Source organism: Solea senegalensis, linkage group LG14, assembly GCF_019176455.1.
Source record: "Solea senegalensis isolate Sse05_10M linkage group LG14, IFAPA_SoseM_1, whole genome shotgun sequence".
In the NCBI taxonomy this organism is placed as follows: domain Eukaryota; kingdom Metazoa; phylum Chordata; class Actinopteri; order Pleuronectiformes; family Soleidae; genus Solea; species Solea senegalensis.
Genome location: NC_058034.1, coordinates 4,237,448 through 4,265,412, shown reverse-complemented (window position 1 = coordinate 4,265,412; position 27,965 = coordinate 4,237,448). Strand labels below are relative to the sequence as shown.

Here is a 27,965-nt window from a genome sequence, read left to right as displayed (position 1 = left end):
TTTCCTTCTGCTCCGTGAGACACGTTGGCACAGCTGTGTTATTTTCCCCTTCATCTGTGGCAGGTCGTGCGTCAGGGCGCACATTGTATTCCCGGCGTCCACAGCGGCCAGTGAAGGCAGCAGAAGCGGGGCCACCTTAATAAATCTCATGCTGACATAACACGAGCACTCGCTTACTCCCCACCCATGAATCTGCTCAGAGGAGCCAGTTAAAGACGCGGCTCACCTTCCCGGCGCAGTGTTCATTTAACCGAAAGTCACCGGTGTGTCAACAACACTCTGCAGAGGACAGACAGCGTCTCTGGACGCAGAAGCAGCGGCAGCAGCAGCGGCGGCAGCGGCGGCTCCTTTCTTATTGGTCAGCGTCACGTCGCGCGCTGGACACGCACGGACCTGCCAGAGAATAAAGTCTAGATTAAAAGACAACAGTGGATATTCCGGTGGATTTACTTCATCTGAGAGTCGTGTTTTACTGTACATGCCAAAGCTGGGGGAACAGACTGGAACACAACACACTCCTGTGCGAAGCTTCACAGTTCTCGCCACAATAATTGGTGAGTTCACTTTGTATATATATATATATATATATATATATATATATATATATATATATACACATATATATATATAATATATGTATATATATATAAATATATATAATATATGTATATTATATATATTTTTATATATATAAAATACATATATATGTATATATGTATTTTTTTTTCTGAGGCAGCTCATTGTTGTTTTGAGGAAATCGATTAACTGGATCGATAACCGCTCTCACGTGAATTTTTAAATATGACATAATGAGGAGATTTTAAGATAGTGGACCGACAGGTGTTATCGTAAGTTACGTGGAGCTGTTGTTTGTGTCGTTGTCTGCTTCAGAAGCACAATAACAAAACACGGAGTGAATATTATATATTCTCAGTGAATATTATATCGTTCGAAGACTGAACGCGAGAATCCGTGTGTGTCCCCACGGATATACAAAGCTCACTTTACGGTCTGAGGTAAAAAAAAAATAATGTAACTTCCACAAAGTTAAGAGCTAATTTACAGGGTTTTGATTGTGGCAGTTCCCCCGTTGGCCACTGGGTGGCGACAGAGTATCTTGGTTTTAGTGTTGAAGAGCCTGCTTGTGTAGGAAAACGAGTCTGAACAGTGTCCCTCTTTCTCTCAGGGTTGTTTGGTTGAGGATTTTATTCACGGCCTTTTTTCTTCTTTTTTTTTTACTGGAAACATTAAATAGAGGTTACAGTCTCTTACATGAAGGAAAATAACACATAACCCCTGAAATAACACATTCTTAAAGTATCCTGTATATTTCCTCCTGAGGAGAATACTTCCAGGATTGTTTTGCCAGTGAGTGCAGAGTACAACGACTGCTCCTTCTATGCCAACCCGAGGCCTTTAAAACAGCTGCAGCCACACACTGCTGCCGTGTAACTGTCGGTTTTCATGTTTACCCTCAGCAACAGGAACATGAAAGGAACTTGACCCCTTTAAATCGCTCATCTATGGTCAGCTGGTTCCTTATGACCCTCGAGTACAGATATCTTTCATGTCTTTGTGCGAGAACACGAGATAATAACAATAAACATTAGTAATAACACGTGTAAATAGCTCGTTGTTTACACTGATCAGAGATTATTATAAAGTGCAGGAATCGCTTTGCTGTGGTAAGAACACACACACACACATTATATATATATATATATATATATATTTGCTCTATGCTGTAATTTATTATGAATGGCTTTAACTCGCCTGTTCTCCACGTGGGTGTGGAGCAGAGCCTCCCATTGGCTAAGAGCAGCGGCGTCCTGAAGGAGCTCTCCTGTGATTGGCTGAGCCTCCTCGGCTCCTGTAGGCGTCTTTCGTCGATGGTGGAATACTTTGTAACAAATGTTCATTGTCGATATTCCGCCGGAGCTGCTGTGGGTATGAGTGCGCAGCGCGGAGCCTCTCTCTCTGTGTGTGTGTGTGTGTGTGTGTGTGCGTGCGTGCGCGCGTGAGGCTGTTGCAGCTCCTCTCTGAAGGGTTTTAAAGAGGAACTCGTGTTGTTTTTTTTCTTCTTTTTGTTTTAAAGCTACACGCCTTTAGCTGACAGTACGAAGAAGAAGTGCTCCGCTGTTCTTGGCATTTGCACATCTCATGTAGCATTCAGGAGGAGTTTATTTTGCTGTGCGCAGAAAAAAAGGGCAACAAAGAGAACAGAGAGAGAGAGAGAGAGAGAGAGAAGAAGAAGAAGCGAGTTTTTATGTAGTTTACATTCCTGTGGGGATTTTCTCATGGTATCGACCGGAGAGGAGAAGGACCGGGTTTTATTGTGACTCTTGGAGAGAAAGACAGAAAGAAAAAAGGCACCAAGATCAATAGACAGAGCGCGAGAAAAAAGGCAAAAAAGCTGTCTGAATGCTGCCTTTGATTAAAAACCAAAATAAAGGACGGTAGCCGAAGCGACGGGATCTTGCTCCACCATCATATTCCCATCTCGCAGTCTTCAACCCCGGCTCTGGTCGTCTCGTGTCCCCCCCCTTCTCTGACCACAGGTTATCGGATGGACCAGCATCCCAGCGCCCGGAGCTGCACCAGTCGCGGGGCTTCGTCCTGCGAGGCCGTCCCGGCGGAACCCTCCATGAATCTGTACATACACTCCACCACCGGCACACGCTTCGAGCTCTCGCTGCCCCAAGAGGAGACCGTGGAGGGACTGAAGAGGAGGCTGTCGCAAAGACTCAAAGTACCAAAAGAGAGACTCGCTCTGCTGCACAAAGAAACGTGAGTAAAGCTCAATGGAGATGTGTTTTTTTGTTTTTTTTTAAAATGCAGACTTTCTGTAAATGACAACAATCATATAAAACTCACCATTGTCCCAAAAAGGTTCTGCAAAACTATTCAGTCCTACAAGTTTAAATGTGTATTAATGTACATACCATGTTTTTGTATTAATGTATTCATGTCTGAAGCTCTCTGGGGCTTCACACTCAACCTTGGCTGCTTCAGTCAACCAAACATTCAAGGAAAAACCACTGACTGTATTGGAATTGCATATATGGGACACACACACACCAGTCACTGGAACAGTATTGACAACAAGGCGATCTGTAGACGTCCATTGATTCATACCTCCTTCATTAGAAATACAGAAGCGTGACTGAATTGCTAATGCTTGTGCAGCTCCTGTGTGTTAAACATTGATGGGCAAAGTCACACAGACTTGCTTCCCCACACACACACACACACACACACACACATACACACGGTTCACGTTTGATATGTGACCGCATCACAGGAGCTGGGTCCGCGTTGTGGATGGATTTAGCCGTAAGTGTGTAATTACATGTCTGTAGCTTCTACCTTTGGTAGCAGAGTAACCTTTAATGGTCTCAGTGGGTTTCTGGGTGTGAGCGTATCGGCCGGCGAGAGCACGTCGCGAGGGTGTAGTGCAGAAAAAGAAACCCTTTATTATTAAAAACGAACCAAAACCTATTGTATGCAGTGTTTCCCAAATGAATCAGGCTCAGGTTAAATGAGCTAACAATAGTGCAGGTGGTGTTATGCAAAACGTTAAGGGGGTGGTTCAATCTATGCAAACTGTCAGCATTGTTTTCAGCCCCTCCTTCTCCTCCCACCCACTGTAATCACCCAATAACTCACATCATTCTTTTAAAACCTGAAAACCCCCTTTTAATCCCCTCATGCTCCTCAAACCTTAAGACCTACAGCATGTCAGTGCTGAAGGCCTTTGTTCAGATTTGGGTCATGGGTGTATAGCAGGCTTTCCTAAACATCCTACACAAGCTATAGGAGGTAAAAAAAAAAAAAAAGCAAGTCCGTATATCTGGACCTGAGAGGCTTAAGTGCATCGTGACCTGACAGCAAAAGGCTTTTTTTTTAATATCCTTGAACAGATCTGGTGCTCTGCACAAAACATAACTTGCAGAAACAAGCAAGAACTATACATTTGCAATGTCAGTGATCATTCAGCGCGGCAGGTTTTTCCCCCATAATTATGGAAAAGGACAGTATTTTGATTTCATTGTGCAGCTTTACGCTCCCCATTTCAACAAAATGCCAAAAGAAAATACTCACCTCCACTTAGGCAAGTGGCAGCAGTGCCAAATATCCACTGCGAGCAATTGTCAAGCTCCACTATACTCGAAATTGAAATATGACAGCCAAATCAATACTTCTCTTTCATGGCGCCTTTCACCCACGGCTCTTTTTTCGAAAGTAGATTTGAAGTCTGTCTGCTCCCCGCTTCTGGCTGAAGGGTGTTTGTGTGTCTAAAGAGAGAAGGTATTGTCATCGCAGTCTAATTATCTTGGTCTCTCCAACCCTGCAGGCGACTAAGTTCAGGCAAACTCCAGGATCTAGGCATCTCTGATGGGAGCAAGTTAACACTTGTACCAACAGTTGAAGCAGGATTAATGGTAAGTAAGCCCTGTCTGACTTATTTGATTTCAGTCCAAATATTAAGAACAAATGCACTTTGCATTTCTAATACACCTTTTTTGACATCAGTCATTAGTGATTGCTTAAAATTCTTTTCTTTCTTTCTTTCTTTCTTTCTGTGCAGTCTCAAGCATCAAGACCAGAACAGTCAGTAATGCAAGCCTTGGAGAGCTTGACAGAAACTCAGGTAAGAAACAGTTTCTTTGTGTTCTCTGTTCCCTGACGTAAGATGGTGTATAAAGCAAAGTTTGATTCATACCATGGCTGCACTCTGTGTCTTTGCATAAGGAATATGGGAGGTTTTTAGCTTTGGTCAAGTACAGAGCAGCAGCAGCAGCAGCAGCAGCAGCAGCAGCAGCAGCCACAGCCCTGACAGAGACTCACAGATAGGAGATGAGCAGGCTGCACAAGCCTCTTTGCTTGTTTAATCTCAGCCTCTTAAACAAGCCAAGCCAAGCTCGACATCCAATGTGAGCTGTTAGGATATAATAAGCAGCAACACCCTCCGGTATCCTAGTAACATCTGTGATAGTGTGTGTGCACAAGTGTTTGTGCGTGCACTGCAGGAAACTCGGGGTGAACACTGGGGCGTATTTGTGAGATGCTGAGAGGATGAGCACATAACACCCACTTCCACACTGCTGTTTAGATATTTATTTGTAATCTATCTCCAGACCTCTGTATTTCATTCTCCAATGTGCACACATGGACAGGCAGTGTTTCCAGGAAGTGTGCAGTGGCTGCTTGGAGACTAGAGCGTGTGTGGCCTCACTAACTCATAAACAGTGTTGGATCATCAGATTACAGCCTCTTTTTTTTTTTTTTTTAACTCTCTATTAGCATAGGGTTCCTGGAAGCCTTGCATTGCATGCAGTACACAGTCAGGCCTACACCGTGAGATATATACATGTGCAGTGAAACATCACTGAGGACCCAATGCAATACGTTACGTGTTTGAGTCAGCGTGGTATGACTCACCAAAGTGATCAATAACGAGAGTAAAGCACAAAAAAAAAAAAAAAGGCCTAATGTTTTTGGCCGCAGAGTGAGCGAGCGCCGGATGAGAACGAGATAAGGCTGAATGCACACAGGCAACGGCGTGACGTATGAAACAACACTGCACAGCTGGCTGACTGAGATCAACTTCCCTGTGTAGTGTTTGGTAACACTGCGGTGTACGTAACTGCATCGATGATGCACTGCTGTGATGTCAGAACGGTACGAAATGAAGAAATTGGACGGCTGCGGTTACTAGATGATTTTTTTTTGGGCCTGGGAAAGGACATTTTACATTTTGCGCAGTTTTATTATCGGAGGAAGTGAGATAGAGTGGAGTTGCGGTGTTGCCTTCACTCCCTGCTGATACTTTTATGGGTGGAAATCCTGGCCGTGTGTGTGTGTGTGTGTGTGTGTGTGAACTCAGCGTGCTTCTTGTAGCACCGACAGCAGATGACTGCGTGCGTAGGTGGATGCGTGAGCGTCTGGTCACTGGATGTTTGCATGTGAGAGTGGGCTGTAAGGAAGTCTATGCCGGCCAAGCGTGAGTGACTGGCATTTTCAACTGCTGACCCAGACGAGAAGAGTTCTCACTCTTGTCACATACTGTAACCCTATTCCTCTCTCAGGTTCATTATGACTCATGTGCTTGTGTTTTTCTCATAAGCTGCGCGCCCTGTGTTACGGCGAAGCACATTTCTGTTGTGTCGGCAGACACAATGACGTACAGCGTACCGAGCAAAACCATTTTTAAAGGCGTACTTTGGTGTGTTTTCATCGCGGGAAATTGATTCCTTTTAATAATTTACCGAGTGAAAGAGAAAGATATAAATTGCGTCGAGATTACAGATCCGAGTATGATTAGAAGAAAAAAAAAAAAGCTTTTCCTCATTTCCTCTCTTCCACCAATGCTGGGGCTATCAAAAATCAATCAATGCACTTAGCTCTTAAAAGTGTCTGACATGAAAACTGATATCCACCCTAAAATAGCAAAGATGAGATGTGGGCGGGTTGTTAGTTGTTAAAGCCTTAGACAAAGTGAACACCTGGAGCTTTTATAATTCATCACCTCACCTTATATTTAGGTCTCATTTCCAGAACTAGTGGTTTCCCATGAAGTGTGTAGTTTCTTCATGGACGACCAAGTGGGACACCTTATGTCTTCTCTCTTATCAGAACTCTTATCAGCAGCTTCAGCTAGCAGCAACCAGTCAGGCAGAACATGACAACTTCAGCAGAACACGTTGGGTAGAAAATGTCTTTTGGGAAATTGAACCCCAGCAATTATCGAAGTGGTATTTCTTTTCCTTTGCGCCATCTTCTTCCCTCTTCGCCCCGTTTCTGCTCTCACGGGGCCCTATAATTTAAATATGCTGTGGTTTGCAAGTCCAGCAAGCTGCCTCCATGTCACCGGTATGGCTGACTTCTTTAGCGAGGACAATCCTGGCTGCCGTAATTCCTCACCCTGGAATCTCGCTCGACTTTTTGCATGACATCTAAGCCGTATTAAGCCACTGCCTCCTGACGGCCCATCAGAATATAGTTCCCTGTACCGCTCTCCTCTCGTTCTGTCTGCTAAATAGAGGTTGTGTGTACAGCTTACTTATGCAATCATGCACGGGCACACACACAGCCAACAGCATTGAAAGGATATATTTAAGAGGATTTCTGATGCCGCTTAGAGAATGAGAAAATGTCTGATCCTAGTAGTAAAATGAATGCATACTTACAGGACAGACAGTGAAAGGCAAATGAAAGCAATGTTCACAGTTTCTGGCCATATGTAGACGCCGACATCAGCCCGTCATATATTGATCTTGGCATTTGACAGAAAGAGAAGGATTATATGTCCCTCTCAGCACACAGGGACTATTTGCTCATTGATGCACATTGATGTTAGAATAAAAGCCAACCAGGCAGGCAGGCATCACCCTTACCATCCCCCCATTGCCCTTCCCCCATGCAGCCACCTCTTTGTTCCTGTCTTAAAGCAAACCTGCCCAGCTGACAAACCCCTCAAACACACAACAATGATTGAGGGTCACTCTTTAAGTTTTGCTCTCCCCCACAATCCCCTTTCATCTGCCATACGTCCGTAGTCGTCAGCTTTGTTCAACTGAGTCCAGCTACGGCGATGCGCACGGGTTTTTAAATCAATGCGCTGCCCAGCTGGAGCGAGGCTCGGTGGGCTGCAGATTGATAACATTTTGCCTTGAACGCTAACACAGATTGCTTTGGGAGGAGGATGTGTGTTGCCATTCCAGACGTCCCAGTGGAAAATGCTGCCACATATCTGCTCTACTTTTCTCGCTCCTTCAGACAAGCACCTCCCGTCCTCATCCCCTCCTCCTCCTCCAGGAACAACAGGCCTGGATGTGGCAGTTTTGTCATTGTGTCTAGAAGCAGACGGATGCAAAGTAGAAGAATCTTAACAATATGAAGGGAGTCACCTCTGGGTCACCATCACCTCATTTCCTCTGCGATACCTCCCTCGGGGGGGGGTGCAACAGTGGGCCAGACAGGTGGTGCGAAAAAAGAATGGGAGAGCTTAGTTTGCACAAGTCATTCTGTGTCAGGTCATTCTATGTGTGTGTGTTCTGTACGTTGGAGGAAATGTGGAAGATGAGTACGTAGCATGGGCAACTCACAATGAGAGACAAGAGTGTTTGCTCTCCACAAAAACATTGTTCTGCTCCAGTGCCGCATCCGTACAGCTACTTGTCTCGATGCTCAAAAAAATCCAAATTTGTCACTCACACAGCGTCGACCTGTCCTTGTTCTTTGGAGTGTTCGGTGCTCATTCATTTGTTATTTAAGAATAAAACTACAGGAATTCATTTTAACGAATGTGTGTGGCATAAAAGACAAAAGGCAGTACTCGTCTGTCGCTGTGAAGACGATGCCCCATACTGCTCGCTATATTGCTGCATATAGCTCGTTTACACCGATTCAACAAGTCGACTCATTGTCACTTCAGCGCGTGATTTGAGGTGTGACGTGTAACACCAGCGTGCATTCGCGTCTGTCCTGCTTTGATGGCTCCACAGACATGGATCCAGCTCTCTGGCCACCTCCATTGCTAGTAAGACAGTAGAACAACAATGAACTCCCCCAATTAAGAATGCCCTTAAAAGGGGCTGATTCAGCCTGTGCAGTGTAAAATCCTGGCCTTGAAAATGAAATTGCATTAATGAGCTGATCATGCAGTATTTTGCACCTGTGTAATCCCCTTTGTGATGCTTTGGTGCATTGTAGGATGGAGATGCTGGGATGTATGGAGGGATTCAAGATGTGTTGTGGGGCAATTAAGGGAGAGATGCATTTTGCAGGGGATTTTATTGTCCTATTGTGTATTTGCATCTGTTTGCATGTGTGCGCCTGTGCCAACATCCATTTCTAATGTCTCGTGTCTCTTGTGTGACGCTCATCCAGTGGCCAGGCTAGTCTTACTTCTCCACGTCTGAGTCGTGACCGTCATTGTCTTCCATCCCCTCGTGACACTGAGCTTTTGTGATTCAAGAACCAGGCATCGTGACTAGGGGGGGTGACTGTGTGGGAGGATGGAGACCAGGAATATCACGTCTTGATAGCCACCACCAAGTCTAATTGAAGTCAATTAGCCATATGCCATTTACTGTTGAAACAGAGAGATACGGTTAGAATACCCAGGTCGTACAAAAACACATGCCGACTGCACGTGCTTCATGCAGCATAACATGAGACAGTGAAGAAGATGGTGTCCATGAACGCTTGCTTTTGATTATACGACGAGGTGCCTTCACATGTCCAACTCAGTGCTCAGAGAATACAAGGGCATTCAAAAAAAGGGTGAGCTTCAGATGATGGATCACATTTCCTGGAATGGAATGTGAGATTGAGTACACAGGCGTGGAATGCTGTACTGATGTGGACCCTTCTCTTTGGTATATATATGGCATGTGCTCGCATGTGGAACAGTGAAGCCACTCTGCACGGACATGGAATGCAGAAAGTATGACCCGGCCCTCTGTTTTCTTTTGCTGCTGCAGATGTTTAGAAGTACTCACATGGCGGTCCGCGTCAAATATAGATATTAATCAGCATTCAGCGGAGCAGAATGCAGGCGAGTTACAGTGGATTACTTTGCTGAGTTCGATCTAATGTATAAGGGGTGGGCGAAGGATAATAGGCTTGTATGTGCATGTGAATCGGCTTGACGTAGCTTACCAGTGTGAGGGTTGGTTTTCACAGGAACCTGATCGTCCTGAACTTTGCCATTCTGAGCTCTCTTTTTACTTGACTGATCAAATGTAGTGATGGCCAGCTGGTCTGCTCCTCTCAGTCCCCTCTGTTTCTTATCAGGCACTATTGCAGACACCTATCTTTCTAATGGGGCCTTTGAAGAGCCCCCTGGCTGCTTGTAGGATTTGGAGCATGATGCAAGTCATTGATTTTTTTTTTTTTTTTGAGTGTGTGTTATTGCATCTTTAGCCGCTGTGTGTTTGCACAGAGACTATCAATAGTGTCCTGGTGCGATCAAAACATCTAGGTCAACAAGCAGGTTAATAAGCAGCTTTTTGAACCGTACATTTCGCCGTTTGACAGGTGAGCTACATTGGAACCAAACTATGGCTAAGAAAATGTCTTCCTCCTCTCTCTCCACCCTCCTGTCCTGCCCTCCAGTCCTCTAGCCTCCCTTCTTCAGCATAAAGCTGCTCAGTTGTTCATGAATGTCAGCTCAGTGCAGCCTCTATCTTTCCCTCCCCGTCCCTCAGCCTCTCTCTTCTTTCCCCACTCCTTATCGCCCTCCTTTAGTTTGCTTAGTGTGCAAAGGAAGAACGACTGCAAATGAGTTCCTTGAACCACAGGGACCCCAATAAATAAAACTGTCAGCTCGAGATGTCGAAAGGAAAAAAAAAAGTAGGAAGGAGCCAGAGGCACACTCTCACTGAATATTTCATCACCCACCATCAGTACCACCACTCTGACACCCTACCCCCATTGCCCGCATCCTCATCACCCATCCCCCTCGCCATCCTTGCCCCCTCTTTCTCATGCCATCCCTCCCCTTTTCTTCATTTTTTCAACTCCTCCGTATCATATTCTGCCTTCATCAATACATGGCAACTGAAGCCTCCTCCTGCTGCTGCTTATTAAAATACCAACCTCCTGGACCCAATCAGGCAAAACAAAATGGCTGATGCAATCAGCTGTGGGGTCAGTTGTTGAGCGGTGAATGCGGTTAATCATCAGCACCTTTATCTCCACGAATAGACCCTGTTATGCCACCGCGCTCGTGCAGTTTCTGTTGAGCACAATCACCTATATGCGTACTGTATGCTGTTTCCAGCAAACACACACCTTGTTCTTCAGGCATGAGCTGCCCCTCTCTTTGCATACCATCGCTGCTGCATCAAAAAAAGAACAATGAAGGGCTGGTTTCTCTCCGTCTGCCCAAACACAACAACAGTGGGGCCCTTCCCCTCCCCTTGTCTTCCCGCATAGAAAACGCACAACAGACCATAAGTTGCATTTGTATAGGATTGGAATTTGTCGAGTGCCCTGTTAGGTACACAGTCGAAACAGTGGAGGAAGAGGAGGACTTAAAGACAAGCCTAGAAGCTATCTTTTGTTTGCCTGTGATGTTCCAGAAGGCTCTATCTGGTGTTTGTCCTGACGTCAGTGGTAGCCAGCCACATTGGCTTTCTTGGCTGTGCTCCTGAGAGCAGACAGACATGTTTGGACTGGAGCTGAGCTGCTAGCGGAGACCTCTGGGAATCGTTTGCTCGCCAGCTCTCCAGCACTAGATAACCACCACCACCCTCCCCCATCCCACCCCAAACACACACATGCACACACTCACTCCCCTTGTTTCTCGCACGGTCTCTGTCCGTCTGGAAGCGGCTTGTTGTTACCTGATCACTCTCACCTATCTCGCCTCTGGCAAGCAGGCGGGTCGAGCTGTATCACCCCGCCTCCTCCCCTCCCTCAGGAAACAGGCCCTATTTCAGGTGTTCCACTCCACAGCCCCCGGCTCCCAGCTTCACAAGCTGTTTGCCTTGCTTTTCTCCGAGCCTCGGGAAAATAGCATGTCCGCCGAAAACGATGGAGGAGTGTAATTGTGAAGGTTTACTTTCTTGCTTTTGTTTCTCTTCAGAAGGAAAGGAAAGTGACCAATCAGATTATAGTAGTTGAGATGTCCTCTATCATTTCCCCTTGGAAATTAGACGTCTATGTTTATGTGGGTTTGTGGGCCTTTTTAAATTCTTGCCTAAAGATGACGTTGTGGTGCATGGTGTGTGTGTGTGTGTGGAGACCCTGTATGAGTCACATGCATATATTATAGAGGAGTTCTCCATGCGTTTTAGCTCTCGTGTACGTGAGAGTATGCTGTGCCTGTGTGAGCAACCGCTCAGTTGACTTTATGAGTCAACAGCAAAGATGCAGAAATGAGGAGTGACAAAGATTGACCCGAGGAAGGGGAGAAGAGAAGAGAAGAGAAGAGTGTGCGGGAGAGAGCCTGCCTCTCATGCAGTCTAATTTGAAGCCTGCCTTGTGGTGTTGGAAGCTCAGTAGGAGTACATGCATTTCATCTTGGTGGTTTTGAATAATCCACACCAGTCATTATAAAGATAATCAAGCCTCCTCTGTTTCTCCTGCTGTCACTCACTGTCAGCCCTTTTTTCTCACTTTCTCTCCCATTGCTTGCACACACACACACACATAGAAAATCACAGTGCTAAAGCAAAGGTCCTAACCAGACCTGGCATTAAGTGACATTTTGGATAATACCTTTCAAGAAGATTGACGTAAACAGATCTTCCGGCGCTCTTGTCATCTCATCTATGAACAAAACACGAGTCCATGACCGCGCCCCCCCCCCTCCCCCCAGCTGTATGGCAGAGCAGCTTGTTTTGTTTAGCTGCAGTTGCAATTTGTTAAGCGATAAAATCAAATGTGAAAGCAGGATCGAGGTGTTTGAGCTGTACCATAGACAAACACGTACTCTCTTCTTTTGGCTGTTTTCTCCCCCAAACCTCCTCCCTCCCTTTGACTAAACACGGGGCTGGCGGTCCCCCTCAGGGCCACCGACTGTTGCTTGAATCCATTTGTGTGTTTCTGTTTTGGGTTAGCCAACTGTTGACTCATTCTCTTGACAGCTGTCATTCACGAGCATAGTCAGCGTCTCCTCCCCCCTACTTTTCTCTTATCTTTCACACACCCACCATGGGTGGATTCTGCTTTCCCCTAAGGCCTCAAACAGAAACACACACACATATCTTGTGTTAGGTGACCTTTTGTACATACATTTTCCCAGAGCGATTGCATGTAAAAACCCTGCCCCTTTCCCCACCCTTGCATCACACCCTGCCTCGGGCCTGCTGAGTTTATTGTCTTACCATGATGGGGTAATCATGGCGGGTGTGGACTGTATCAACAAGCCATTAGTGACTGAGTTTACACTCTGAAAAGGCTGAGTTTCTGTTTATCCTGCAGCTGCCTGTATGCAGATTTTTCTTTTTCTGCTGCCTTAGCTGTTGATTATTTACGTGTTGAAAGCCAGCCATCAGATAATCCCCCCCACTCACCTGCCTCTCTTCTCTCTCCATCCTCTTTTCCACACCATGTCAATACCAATGTGCAAAGGTCACCCTGGCAACAGAGAGGCAGCGGTCGATAGAGAAATAAATAAGCAGAAAGGGAGAGAAGTGATGGAGGGCAGAGCCTGGTGGTTCATAGGGTTAACTACAGGCCAACGTTTCAGAAGCACACTCCAAAGGCTGCAGGGTCTACAGGGAGTAAGGCCTGTGCTCTCATTTGCTGTCTCTCGATGTATGTTTTATTACTTGTTTTCTCTTCCTTGTCATTAGTCTTTCTCTTCATCTCCCATCCTCCTGTTGCTCTATCTTCTTAATGTAGCCTTTGCTACCACTTCTTTCTTCCTGTCACCCCATTCCTCCCCCTCCTCTCCGGGGACTGGAAGCACACAGGCAGTAAGGGTTGTAGAAACCTTTTTGGACAGAGGCGTCACTTTGTATTTGCCAGTGCTGTTTGTGTCTATTTGCTTCTATTTGTGGACAACCTGACGTGTCATTCCTGCTGAGTCTTCATGGCCCAAAGAAGCTTGCTGACCCTCCGACGACTCTCACATAAAAATACACACATGCATAGGCTTGTGCAGTGAGTGGTGATACACAGCTAGGGGGCCACAGGCTTGTAGGATGGGGGACAAGAGAACTTTTGTTGCTTGTGAATCCCCGAGCCAATTTGTGACAACTTTGCTGTCCTGTGTGTGTATTTGTGTGTGCCCATCCGGGCCATGGGTGGATCAGTGGAGGCCTCCACACTCGGCTCTTGTCACCCATTGCCAGAGCTCCAAAAATGGGCAGCCCTTCCAGTTCCGCTGCAGACACCGGACAATTGGCCATTCTGTGTTTGAGAGGCCGACGGGGAGTATTTCCTGGACGTGGGACTGATTTTTTCAGGCCCTGGGCCAGAGAGAAGGGTGGCTTTTGTCTCTAAATGACACTGCTGACTAAGAACAGACTGAGGGGGTAGTGGGAAGAGAGAGATTGGGCTCTATTTGTGTTTTCCAAAAGGTCTCTTCACCCTGTGCTCCCCAGCAGATCTAAATAAGCCAATGTTACAGAGTAGTGATTGATTGCATTTTTGTGTGAATGGATCTTAAGGGCCTTCCACGACTACTCATTTACAAAAGGGTCAGTGTGAATGAGGTGGTTTTGTAGTTTGTGTTGTAGTTCTTTCATAGTGTTCTGCATATTTTAGTGATTGTCATTTTGCTTATTCACTCAAGTTTTCTTTTTTTCTCTGTGCAGGTCAGTGACTTCCTGTCTGGCCGCTCCCCCCTCACCCTGGCTCTGCGTGTGGGTGATCACATGATGTTCGTCCAGTTGCAGTTGGCGGCGCAGCAGTCCGGTGGTCCCCAGCTACAGCACAGACACCTCATTACCCGTGGCAACACAGCAGAGACTGCAGTGGGACAGCCTACAGGGCAACCCCGTGTTCCCCACCCACACCCACACTCCCACCACCACCACCCCCATCATCCTCACAGTCACCCCAGCCCCCACTTGTCCCAGCCTCACCCAGTCCCTCCCTCCCCGTCTTCCCAAGGCTCCCATTCCTTCCCCCTGCCCTCCACACACCACCAGCCACTCCCACCTATGTACCACCAGTCGGCCCCCTCTGCTCATTGTAGCCCCCCTACTCCTCCACCTCCACCCCACTCCCCTCGCCCGTCGCACATCCCTGGAAGTCTTTACCGCACTCCAGCTCATCACCATCATCATCATCACCACTACCACCAGCCCTCCTCAGGCCAACCCAGCCACGACATTGGCCAGGCCAGCCCTGTAGCCCCAGTCGTCTGCCCCGAGGTAAGCCTCAAAGATACTGTTATTCAAATAATGTGTAACATTGTATACGTTTGTGTCCCAGCTGAATTTAATTGAAGTAACTGTCATTGTAAGATGCCACCCGAGCCCTCTCATGACTGAAAAATGCAGGGGATGAGTTTATGCATGCAGAGTAGATACGTGAGGAAAAAAAAACAGCTGTACACACGTGCACAAACACATTCAACTCCATCAACCAAATTTGTTGTTTATACGTTGTCCACCTCCCCAAGTTCCAGCCAATGGTAAGAGAATAAGAACCAGATGTCAGTGGACGATGTGGGAGAGATGGTTCACAAACGCAACACACAGACAGGCCAGTTTAGTAGTGAGAAAAAAGAAATGGCAGTTCCCCATGAGGCTTTCACATGCATGATAACACAGAGGCTGTTGTATGGGTTTCAGTTTCACTTTCAGATATCAGTTGAGTAATCCTAGTTGAGATAAGGTGCAGTAGTGGGGTTGTCAAGTTTGGTTGGGACTCAGGTTTGAGGTAACAGGATATCCAGGGTGCTCTGGGCCATCAGCTGGCAGAAAGCTCGAGTTTCCTTTCCCCTTGCGGTTTCTAAGAACAGCCGCCTTTACTGCATAGGTTACTTACATAGTGGAAATAGTAGTTACAACACCCCAAGGTAAAGGTCACTTACAGAACTCGCAGAGGTACCCTTAGGACAAAGCTGCACGATTTCAACATGTGACAGCTCACAAGCTATGTATAGTATGAATGTCATGTAGATGTTGACACAGACTGAGTTGTGAATATTTTTCCACATAGAGATTGAGGTCCCAAGTTTTAAGTGATCAAAAAAACTGCTCTTTTTGATTATTTGACTAATCTCATGACAACTTTTTCAATTAAGCAAATTACTACTTATTTTTACCATTATCTAGACAAAAAAAGTTTTTATTATGAATTGTTAACTGCTGAGGGTGGAAGTTTGTCACAGGCTATGACTGATTAATACTGACATACTCCAACCTTCAGACTAACTGTAACTGACTGTTAGGTGGACCAACCCTGTCCCACATAAGGAGACAGATTAGTTGGCTGAGGAATTACAGGAAATGAGGTTTGTTGCTCAAGTGTTCTGCACTGTAGAAATGCCTGGACAATGAGCTAAGCTAATATAGCATCTGCATTATCTTAGTTTGGCTTGTTACGATTTGGAGATGTAGTATTCAGAAAAAGGCTAGTATGAACACAAGCATTCAGCTGCGCCAGCTCGACAGTTACCAGTGAAAATGTACGCGTTTTATATCGTCAATAATACAACATGTTAATGTTTTATAATCCACTATACTACGCAAAAGTCTTTTAGAATGCTTTTCTTAGCGATGCTGTTTTATTACCATATAGTATAATCAGTTCTCAATTACTTGCTTTCTTGTAACTGGAGAGGAACTGTAGTAATTTAGTTTAAATCTGTGTTTGTCGTGATGAGAAATATCTGCTGTGAAAAAGATGTGCTACACAAGCTTTATTCAAGACACGTTTGATCATTACATGCACATGTTGTCGGAGTTAAACTCATTGACAATTTGTTAGTATATATTAGACTAACTTTCACTCATATCTTTCAATCCAAATGCCAATGATCACAGAATAGACATCAGACATGAAAACAACAAAGCTGGCAGTTCACTGAGACTTTTGCCAGCACTGCATGCCGTTGATTATGTTGACTATTCATAGCAGCCCTAATGTGTTGTTCTGCTTACAAATCTCATTGTGTGTCTTTTCCCCCTTCAGGCTAACTGCAGCTCCAACAGCCCCAACAGTGGCGCCAGTCCCTTGTCACGCTCCCGTAAACCTGGTGCCATCATTGAGAGCTTTGTCAACCATGCTCCCGGAGTCTTTTCAGGGACCTTTTCAGGTAAGGGACCCTGAGCTGCCATTAAGATTTATTGCAATAACCATTCACATAATTGGATCCACCTGAAAGTCTATTCTCAACCCCCTTCTCCCAGGCACTTTGCACCCTAACTGCCAGGACAGCAGTGGGCGTCCAAGGCGAGATATTAATACCATCCTGCAGATCCTCAACGACCTCCTGAGCGCCACACGCCACTACCAAGGCATGCCCCCATCCCTCACCCAACTTCGGTACCAGACCCAGTGCGGTTCCCCAACTTCCCCGTCCCCCTCCCCGCCTCCTTCACCCCCAGTCACTGGTGTGACAGGCCTCTCTGCCAAAGCTACCTCTGTGCCTCCCGGCAGCCCTAGCAGCCCTCCGCCGGCTCTTCATCCCCTGGTGCAGTGCCAGAGCCAGATCCGTATGTGCAAATCTCCCGGTAAGAGACTCTACCACGCGCTCCTGCTGCTGACTCTAGCATGTCTGAACACAAAGACACTCATAATAAGCACACACACAAGTCATTGTGAGTCCCTTGTAAACCTTGTGAAGCAGATGTTCAGCAGTTGCCACGGCTTTGGAGGAGTGTGTGCAAAGACTGCAGTCTAGAGCCTTCTGTTTTACTCAGCCCTTCTCCTCCATTGCAGGCTACAATAGTTTATTCTCATCTTTATCTTTCTTTCTTTTCTCATAGCACATTGTGGTTAACAAGTAGTTCTACTGGGATGATTGTACTTACTGTTTTGTTGAAGCACTTATTCTCATCAAACAGATTCTGACAAAGCTTATAATATAAGATTATAAAAGTCAGTTTAAAGCACAAAAACAGTCATACGGATATGGCTCTCTTGGGTTTTGAAGCAGAAGAGAAGAGGAAGCGATGTAGGGTGGGGGGGTTGTCTTAGTAATGCAACACAAGCCTCTTTAGACCTGTTCAGTCAAGCTGCACTTGTCAGGCAGTGGAATTGGCTTTTGTTTTTGTGCACCAAGGAGATAGGTTTACCCCTTCAAGCCTGGGCTGGGCCATGTTTAGATTAGATTAGGCTTCTGGTGGTTTAACCTACCTCTTAAGGAAGGGTTGCAGCTGGGGCGTGTATGGGCTGGGCCACATTGGGACTGGACAAACCCTGCCATACTAGTGCCCTAGGGCTGGAGTTCAGATACCATTTAGGGACTGGGTTTGGGTGTTTTAAAAACTCCTTTTCCTTGCAGAGACACAGGATGTTGAGTGTTCGACAGATGTCCAGTCCTGATAACATTCAGTCAATGTTGTAAAGGTTAGAATGACTGCAGAGAGAAACAGCATTGTCCTCTGTTGTCTCCTTATCTCCTGCTGAGGAAATTGAGCCGGTCTTTGGTGAGCTGTTGTTAGCTTGTGTTGTGTAGTCGGACTGGGAGGGTTCGGGAATCCAGTGATGAATGTTTCATGTTTTCTTTTGTTTAAAAAAAACAAGAGCATGCATCTCTCTTGTCTTACTTGCTCTTTATGACCTTGGGTTGCGAGCACAATGGCGTATTTAAGCTGTAGCGACTGAATACTGATCGCCCAGGAATGTCCTGTATTCCTCTGCATCACTCCGGGCGCCTTTACAAGTGTTCAATGAACAGTTGGAATAACATAGACTTATTTTCCTAACTCAGGGAAGACCTTTCCTTTGCTGCCCCCACCTACTCACAACTCCCGTTCCCCACGTCTCCCGTGCTTGTCATCTCTCTTCGTCTACACTGAGCAGCCCACACTGTTTCCCCCATTTGCTGTCCAAAAACAGCTTTGTCTGTAAAATCCATCTCTCTCCTTCTTTCTCTCTCTCTCTTCCGCCTCCATGTCTGCGTTGTGCATTAATACATTGTCTGTGTTCATTTGGCCTTTAAGTAGATAGATTTATTTCGAAATGCAGCTCTGAAAAGAATTTGCTTTGTGAAGTAAGTCGAGGGCAGTAAGAGGAGGAGGACGCGGAAGAGGAAGGCTGCAGAAATCACAATACTAAACCTCCATTCATCATATCAGTGTAATATCCTGTCCATCTGTCTACTTACTTCTGACTGATTAATCACAGAAGAAAAAGAAAGGGTGAAAGACTAGGCTTTTTTCCTATCAACTTCTATCCAACTTCCTCCTCACAATGTCATTTCCAGAAAGTGATGTGAATGGTTAACCTGTCCAACCAGGCACAGTTCAGCTCACTGAGACAAAGAACTTGGATTTTAGTTTTTGGGGACACAAACCGCGTGCCTTTCTGTCTCCTGTTCCACATGCTAGCCTACGGAAGCCGGTGACTAAGGCATTCTTATCTGCCGACACCTGATGGAAGACTTACTGGACTTAACACAGCGGCTTAACTCTGCTTCACAGAAACCTGCCTTCATTCAGCTACAGGAATAACCCGAGCTTCCCATCTGAGTGTGTTTGTGTGTGTGAAGTGAAACTCAGGTTGAGACAGCCTCTTGAAAATGTCACATAGCTTGGCTGTCTCCTGAGAGCGTTTACCCTTTCCACTGCAAGTTCATGTGTGAGAGGGAGAAGACAAGCGTAAATAAAAAGCTTGAACACACACACACACACAATCTCACTTTCCATAAATGCCTGGTTAAAGGCTTGGGTGACTAGCTTGGTTTCATGGCATTGCTGCATAGTATTGCTGAGTGTGGGGATTTGTCAACCCAGGATCTCATGTTGGGTTTGAACAGGATGGCTTGGCAGGCTGATTGTTAGCTAAATTCCTTTACTGAGTTGGATGGACACCTCCTTCCTCCAGCCCTCTAGCCCCCTGACCATCCAAACCTATTGTGCAGGGGCCAGGGCCAGGGGCTGCATACAGGGCACCAGGCTGAGCCATTATGGGGCAGATGAGGGGAGGGCAATGGGATTATAGGGCTGCCTTTTAGTTCCACTCCCATTGCAGCTGCCTTAGTTCAACAGAGGCAAACAGAGAGGGGCAAAGTTAGCTCTGAAAGCTCCTCCAGCACCCCCTTCCTCTCTTGTGTCCCTTCCGCATCCCTTCAAACCCCCCCCATCCACCCTTGTCCCCTTTCGATTTGTCAGGTCACGTTAGCTTTGTGGTGGCTGGGACTGGGCAAGCTAAAGGAGCAATGAGGGAGGGCAAGGGAGATGGGGAGAGAGAGAGAGAGAGCGCCAGAGATCCTATGTACACAACCTCACTGAGTCCTGTATTAAAGCCTTGACCCGCATGACTGAGAAAACGTACATTATCTGCTGTATTATAGGCTGTATTCCTCTGACGTCGCTCACTGACGTTTGGAGTAACACATGTGCAGCTGTAATTTAACATGCCCTAGCGACTCAGCTCAGGGCTCCGCTATCTCGCTGAGCCAACAAAGCACATAAGGTGCCCTTTCATTATCAACAAGGGAAGAGAGAGAGAGAGAGAGAGAGAGAGGTAAAGTGTGAGAGAGAGAGAATGCAAATTAAGTCAAAAAGTCATTGAAGAGCTTGTGTTCCTGCCGGGCAGTTGATGCCCTTTCACTGTGCTGTCAAATGCTCATATTAGCTCTGATTTGATTGGTTGCCTCACTGCACGTTTGATAAGTTGTCTTTTATTGGTAGGACAGGAGAGCATGTTTTTTTAGGCCAACTTTCCCATGAGACACTGACCAGTTCCCAAACCCTTGTCTTCAGTTGGTCAAGTGGATATGGAGTACTTAGTCTGTTTTTGGACCGAAATGGCTCCGTCCACTTAAGCCCTGAACAAGTCCGTTTAAAACATAATCTCAAGCCTGATGTTTAGTCGTTACATCATGAATACAATTTTATTATGTTATTGGCCGACTTGGTTACTGTTGCAGTTGTATAAAGTGAGGCTGAGCCAATAAATCAGTGTTTTCATTCATCATCTTAAAAAGATATTTAGATGTTAGAAAAAGCTTTTTTGATCTCTTGATCCCTTTAGGCTGCTCTGGTCATATAACAACTGATTTGAGTTTGAATACCACTGTAGTTAACATTCCACGCATATTTTTTTGTTTAGACCCAGAGCACAGACGGAGGCATCAGCAAGAACACACAGTAATACTTAAGGAAAGCAAGGCTGACTTTGCAGCGGAGTGGTTTTATTTTCTCCCCACTGTCTCTGTCCTTCCCCTCCTTGGATGCTGAGCAAACACAATGTTCTCTCTGCAAGATCACAAGACTTATCAAGGCAAACAAACAAACAACAGCACTGAGACGACGGCAAATGAAGGCCAATCTTTATACAATCAATAAAAGGAGAAGCTCCTTTAATCTCCCTCCACGTCCTGCACACAGCAGCCCCCTCCCCCTTTTCACTAACACCATCCACTCATCTCAGTCCATGCTGTGTTGCTGGACGGGACTCCAAGGCGAGGAAACCTGACTGACCCATCAATTATTCATAGATCACCCCTTCTTTCTCCCCTGCCTGGCTTGCTCTACAGAGGGTGGTGTAGTTACAGGGCCAGTGTCGAAGGTGTTCAGGAAGTAGAGTTTTGAGACGGAAACACTTGTTGCCTGGAATTGAGAGCTGTGTTACTGGCAGGCAAAATAGTTTCCTTCCTCTCTGTGCCCTTGACCTTTCTTGAGCGTTTCTTAAGAAAAGATCTGCCGTTGCTTAATCATCTGTCTTTTAAGAGTCAAGCAGGGCAGACTCTCTCCCCCCCTCTCTCTCTCTTTGTCCCATTTATCCCCAATGTCTCTCATCCACCCCTTTTCTGGGTCCTCCAAGGTTATTGTGCTCACGTCAAACCCAACTATCTGCAGCCAGGCTCTGGGCCCAGCCTGTGTGTGTGTGTGTGTATGTGTGTATGCATGCTGTGTGTATAGTCTGTCCTTCTTAGCCAACCCTAATAATAGCCCTACTGTCATAAACATAGTCTGGAGATCCCTGCGGCCAGCTGTGTCCGGCCCAGTCGCCCAGGGCTCCGGTAGTGACGCTGATGAATGGACACACATACACACCCGCACACACACACACACACACACACACACACACACACACATTTGGTTATGCTCCAAGCACATTCCCAGAGCTTTTGCCAAGCCAAAGGCCACGACCTCCTACAGCACCACCAAGCTGCCCTTTATGGGGTGTGTGTGTGTGTGTGCATGTGTGTATTTGTCTGGGTGTGTGTACCCTGTCAGGACCAGTACTCCTCCAAAACCTGGTCCTAATGAGGCAGAAGCTAATTTCTGAAGAACTGGCTAAGTTAAGGGTTTACATTTGTCTTGTTGTTAGGTTAAGGCGAGGGTGAGGCATTCACTGGTGAGGGTTAAGGGCAGGGATAGTGCTTTGTTTTGGCTGTCGAAATGAATAGATGTCAATGCATTGTCCTAAGAAGAATAGCTGTACAAGCGCGTGTGTTTTTGTTCTTGTAAGTTGTTGTTATGCTCATAAAAGCATCTTTTGTGGGAAAAACAGGATCATGACTTTTGGGACTACATTGATCAGATAATGTGAAAATTGAAACTGAGACACCCCGAGAACACACTGCACCAGAACTAACTCATACTGTATAGGGGCGTTTGTGAGTTGGCTCTGTGCCGTTTCATTGTGCGCGGCCATATTTTTCGACATCCCCGAGGGTAGCAGTCAAGGCAGGAGGGGAATAACGGGGGGAAAAGGGAGGACCAGAGGGGGAACAAAGCATTGTATGTGTCTGTCACATGGAGCCGAAGCAGTGGAACAATCGCTCTAATGTTGGAGAACCCCCTCCCCCCCCCTCTGATTTACCCCCTGCTTTCCTCAGATGACATGCTGCCCTCACACACACAACATCTGGATGCACACACATTTGTATCAGGACACAGAGAAACCCGCAGCGTAACATGAAAAATGTTCTTTTCTGTTTGAACTCAGAAAACAGTTGATTTAAACGACAGCAGTTTATTTCTTTAGTGTGCACTGTGGTGAATATTTATAGCGGGGGTGCAACGCTCGATCTGATAAACAAATGAGGGGGAAAAAAGGTAAACTAAGCCCACACAGAGTCCGGAATTCAGTTGGAATGGGGAGGGAGGGGGCAGGATCGATTCGTAAAAAGTGCCACCTACAGCGGATCCTTTACCCTCCACCGCCATCCTTTTTTAACCCCCCACCCCCAGCTCCCCTTCCTCACCCCTGAGGGAGGAATTCCTTCACCCACAGTATGCTACCACCCCATCCACTCCCATCCCGCTTCCCCTTCTTCATGCTGCCGCACCTAGCTGTCTCTAGGGAGACATGGGGCAACAGCTAGAGGAGGGAGGAGGTGTGTGTGTGTGGGGTGGAAGAAGTGGGGAAGGGAAGATGGTGGTGGTGGTGGTGGTGGGGGTGTTGGGTCAATGAGCTGAGAGTAGGAAGCCACAGCCATAATAAAGAAAAAACTGAAGAGGAGAAAAACCCAATCCCTCCCTGTCTCTCTGCCCGCTTACAATTTCCATTCGCTTGCATTTTCTATTGAAAGCCAATAGCGTTGTCCCGGGCCCTGAGATGGATGGCTGCACTAGAGCTAAGGTTTAATCAATAGGTCTTTTTAATTTGCCATCGATTCGCGTTAAAAGCTACTGCGGTTGTTGCTGCTGCTGCTGTGTGCGTGTGTGTGTGCGTGCGTGCACCTGTGAGTGCTTGCTTGTATTATGCAGTTGTGTGTGTGTGTGTGTGTGTGTGCACGCGCGGCTCATGTGTGTCCGTATGAATACATGATGTACACGAATGCTGATCCTAGTGTGTGTGTGTGTGTGTGTTTGGCTGTGCAGCGGCGGCAGAGATGGCCGATGTGCTTCGGCGTATCGACATTCTAGCCCCATTATTTAATTATTTAATTCCCAGACAGATACTAATGGAGCTGGCTAATAGATTGCGGTTGCTTTCCCTTCCTTCCAAGCTCCCGAATATACGCATAAATGGCATTAGGCTCGGCTCGGTCACTGAAGGAGAGGATTCACAGTGGCCTCTCCCTCGAGACTGCATTCTCCTATAGGCACATCAACAGCTAGAAATGCACTTAGTAGCACACCCAGTCACTGAGGCATGTCAGCTGCAATTACACATGCACATAGCACAGACTGTAATCTGAGAGCGTCTTCTCTGGCCTGTGTTTGTACATTTTTTGGCGTTGTTATTGCTTCTCGAGGAGATTCAGGCTAAAGAAGGTCTCCCTGCTCAGCGATAAGAGGATGAAACGGCACCAAGGGGGCAAATGATGCTCAGCGGGGGAGATTAAGCACTAGATTCCACTGTAGCATTGTGTGAATGCTGTGTGTCGGAGCCAAGGGAATGATCCTACTTTGTCTTATCATTACCATCAAGGCCGTGGGCCTTTATCTACCACCTGCCAAACACACACACACACATATTGACATCCTCCTCAAACCTGTTATTCTGTTAACTCCCGCTCATGCAAACAAATGCCTAACGAACCATCTCCGTCCTCCCTTGTCTTTTTTTTTTTGTCCAGGTGACCGCGTGCGTCAGACGGAGAACCGCGCGACTCGCTGTAAGGTGGAACGCCTGCAGCTGCTGATGCAGCAGAAGCGTCTGCGCAGGAAGGCCAGGAGGGACCAGCGTGCTCCTTACCAGTGGCTGCCCAACCGCAAGGCTGGACGCAGTAACAGCAACAGCAGCATGTCCAGCGACGGCTCCCTGGACCTGGACTTTGACGACTCAGTGTGGAAACCCGATGTCAAGGCTGATTTGAAGTCTGAGTTTGTCATGGCCTGAACCGCCCTGAACCGATCCCTCGTGCACGGAAACCAGATTCAAAGATGGTGCGAAGCATTGCTCGGGATTTGCTTTACGATTAATCTGAGGGGACTGGATTAGCGGGAGGTGACGCCGAACTGTGTGAAGATGTCTCGAGCAAAAGAGGAAATCAAAGTTGTCCAATGCGACTGGCATCTGTCACATGAAAAAAAAAAAAAAGAAAAGAGAAAGGCTCCCTGCAGACTTTAATCCCACTCTGTCCTTCACAGCTGACCTTGTGAAAACAGCAACATTACCTTCTTGCCATGCTTGGATTTAAAGAGGCAATGACTGGACTTTAACAGTGTACAAGACTATTTTTTGGTGGGGTATGATCACAGAGACCATACCTAGACTTGAGCATAGCAGAATTCATTTGGTGGTGGTGGTGGTGTTTATTTTCAATTTTTGTTTTTTCAAAGTTTTGCTTTTTTTAAGGAGCACTCTGGACAGCAATGAAGAGATCCACACTGGACTTACTCAGAAAACAGAAGCACCAGAGGCTTCCATGTTTCCTAATTGAAAAAAGGCAGAACTGCCAAACTATGGATTATTCCAATGGGCATTCTTAATGATCTCAAACTCACCAACCGGAGTCCAGTTTTTACCTGTTATGGGGTGGTTATTTTTTATTTTTTTTGTTTGTTTCTTTTCCTTTTTTCATTTTGAAACATACTATTATATTTTATAAACAAAAAAAAAATATGTAGCATTGTTCACAAAGCATTCAGGTTTTCATGTAACAGTTGAAAGTAGTTGTTGATTTTTCTTGATTTATAACGGTTGGTCAAAGTGTGCGAGGACAAGGTGGAGGGTGGGGCCTGATAGAGAGCGACACAAATGAATATGGAAGTATTGATATCAACCTCAGTGACATAGGGTATCGATAGGAACGATTAATGAATAAATAAAGTGAATTAAGATTAACAGAAAGTGCTTTAGAGGATTTTAAAATCTTTAAAATGTATATGAACATTAAAAATCTATTTTTTATTTCTCTTCCTATCTGCTGTTTTCAAAAAACAGCAGCCCTCTGTGGCTTTAGTCAAGTCATTGACTAGTAACAAATACATCCATTCATCATGAACTATAGCCGTGTAGACACAACAAAAAAGATATGGAAAGACCATTTTTATCCAGTCGGCCTCATGTCTCACAGACCCGAATTGACTTGTCGAGGGTTTGTATTAGTTTGTGTACATAAATGTGACAATTGGCAGAGGTTTATGAGGGTGTGTGTGTGTGTGTGCATGTGTGTGTGTTTGAATTAAGTGTACATTTATTTAGAAATCACATGTTTGTTTGTTTTTATTGATTATCTCCTCTCTGTGGACCCCATAGTTTCTCAAAGATTAGCTGCAGTGAATGCTTGGGCCACCACTCGATATCATAGCAGGATAAAAAGTTCCAAATTGTTCCAGTTCAGGCCAATTTAATGTCTATTTATCTCAATAATAATGACTATTTTTTTATTGGCAAAGAGGGAGAAGAGGTTTAGATACATACCCAGCGTCATGAACTAGTGCCTCCACCAGTACATCCATTTACATATCAGGTTTGGCCTTTCACAGTTTTGCTGCTACACATGGGCACTTCAAATGGAAAAAAGAAGTACAAATGAAATAAAATAGCAACGTAAATAAAAGCGGGAGGGGAAACGCGACTTTTTCTTTGCATGCAGACGTGTGAAATTACACTGATCTTTTTTCTACTGACGGCAGATTTAAAAAAGAAAAAAAAGAAACTGGTGCTGTGGGAATGAAGGTTAACAACATGCATGAATTTGTGAAGAAAATAAACAATGCTGCTTTTGTTGGTTAGGTTTTATTTTGTTTTTTTGTAACTTTTTTTTTTTTGGTTTTTCCTTCTTTCAATGTGAGAACAACAGTGTCCTGCTAAAGTATTACGACGCAAAACCAAAACAGATGAAGTTAAGTGTGGACTCGGCTCAGTTTTGTTTGCTCAGCACTGAACATTCCTGTTGTGTGACAATGAAGACGAGGATGAGCAAAGAGCAACTGACTCTCTCTCTCTCTCTCTCTCTGTCCTTACTCCCTTAACGCTGACTCTAAACCCCGCCCCCTCTCAAGGACTCTCAAGGACCCAGACAGCCTAAGAACTGTTAACACCACCTGCGCTCCATGCAGCCTGAACACCAACCAAGGCTCTTGTGGATGTATTTTCACAGGGAACCAACAGGCCGGCGGATTAAGTGTACTGTCTATTTAACCTACTCAAGAGAAGCATCTGTCTGGCATCTGCCTCTTTTATCCGTCTGTTTGTCTGATCGAGTGACCACCCTACCACAATTGCACTCCCAGCGATTGCAGTGAGAGATTACCTTTTTGGTGAGCCTCATCTTTTTTTTAAGTGGCCTTACCTTTCACAGACACTTGGGGACAATGGGGACGGGATTTTTTTTTTTTTTTACTTTCTGTTTTTATCATTGTCAAAGTCGTTTTTTTGTTTTTTTTTGGTCACTGAGGACACTGGGCATCTGTTGTTTAGTGCTTTTAGCTGGTGGAGTCTCTATTATGTCAAGGCTTCTGTGCCTTAAAATTGTTGCCCTTGCAGTGACGGTGTCAGATTTTAAGTTCGTCTTTAACTGTTCGATACACAACTGAGTATTCGCAGCCATGAGAGTCATAGACGTTCGGGGTGAAACGTGTTTGGGTGAATCAGGAAGTTGGTTCGCCTCAAATACTGCTCTGTCCCGCCTCTTGTTTTGTTTTCGCCTGTTTGTCTCCGTCGTTCAAACCTCACATCCCTCTTAACTCAGTCCTCCCACCAACAAGCTGCAAAAATCTACACATCTGTAATCTGTAACTAAGATGGCAAAAACAAAAACAGCCCTAATTCAAAATAAGAAAAGTCCTGTGAGGACTCCAGACTACATGCACTTGCTGTTTCCTTGGATACAACATTATAAAAGGACGGCATATCCCCTGCCCCACCCAAATTTTATTTAATTTCTTTTTGTATATGTATAAACTATACTCTGTGTGTGCCTCACTTCTGTGTGAAACTCAAAAAGATGAAACAAAACAAAAAAGATGACATAAGCATTACAGAGAGTTTAAAAAAAAAAACTTAAAAAAAAACAGTATGTTGGTGGAATTCTGGTCATGTCATTTAAGTTGCCTGTTATTTCTTGTAGCCAACTATTGAAAATAACAGGATTCAAGAATACAATTTACAATGTTCTAGCTCTAGACCGGTGTAGCACATGTGTGACTGTATTAATTTATGAAACCAAAATGGTAACTGTGAATTATGTATTTCTTTGTGCATTTTTTTTTTTAAACAGGGGAGACGGTTGTCGGGACACAGCAGCAGCTGATGTCTGAAAAAAAAAAAAAAAAGTCTTTGTTTTTGGTGGAATTTAATGGAAACAAGAATGTGTTTCCAAAAAAGAGAAAAAAATGACAAAAAAAATGAAGAAAAAAAAACCGAAAAAATATATGAATATATTTTTTTTCTTAAGCAATACATTTCAGTGTGACTTGTGATAGAACATTTTTCTTTTTTTAGGTAATAAATAAAAAAACAAAATGAGTACATCA

General features: G+C 45.4%; 1 protein-coding gene across 1 annotated transcript; it reads left to right on the top strand.

The window, feature by feature from the left end:
* The first annotated feature begins 220 nt into the window (after positions 1-220).
* On the top strand, positions 221-27,965 carry midn (midnolin). Its single transcript, XM_044043742.1, has 8 exons — positions 221-554; positions 2,559-2,787; positions 4,355-4,442; positions 4,589-4,651; positions 14,277-14,837; positions 16,606-16,729; positions 16,824-17,147; positions 24,119-27,965. Exons 1-8 carry the CDS (start codon positions 479-481, stop codon positions 24,379-24,381), a joined length of 1,728 nt encoding a protein of 575 aa, XP_043899677.1. The 5' UTR covers positions 221-478; the 3' UTR covers positions 24,382-27,965.

What these genes read in the sequence shown, in the direction of transcription:
- midn (XM_044043742.1), top strand. Translation starts at nt 479, where the DNA reads ATGCCAAAGCTGGGGGAACAGACTGGAACACAACACACTCCTGTGCGA. An exon ending in CTTTTCAGGGACCTTTTCAG is followed by an intron (nt 16,730 to 16,823) that starts GTAAGGGACCCT and finishes CCCTTCTCCCAG; the next exon opens with GCACTTTGCACCCTAACTGC. An exon ending in CCGTATGTGCAAATCTCCCG is followed by an intron (nt 17,148 to 24,118) that starts GTAAGAGACTCT and finishes TTTTTTGTCCAG; the next exon opens with GTGACCGCGTGCGTCAGACG.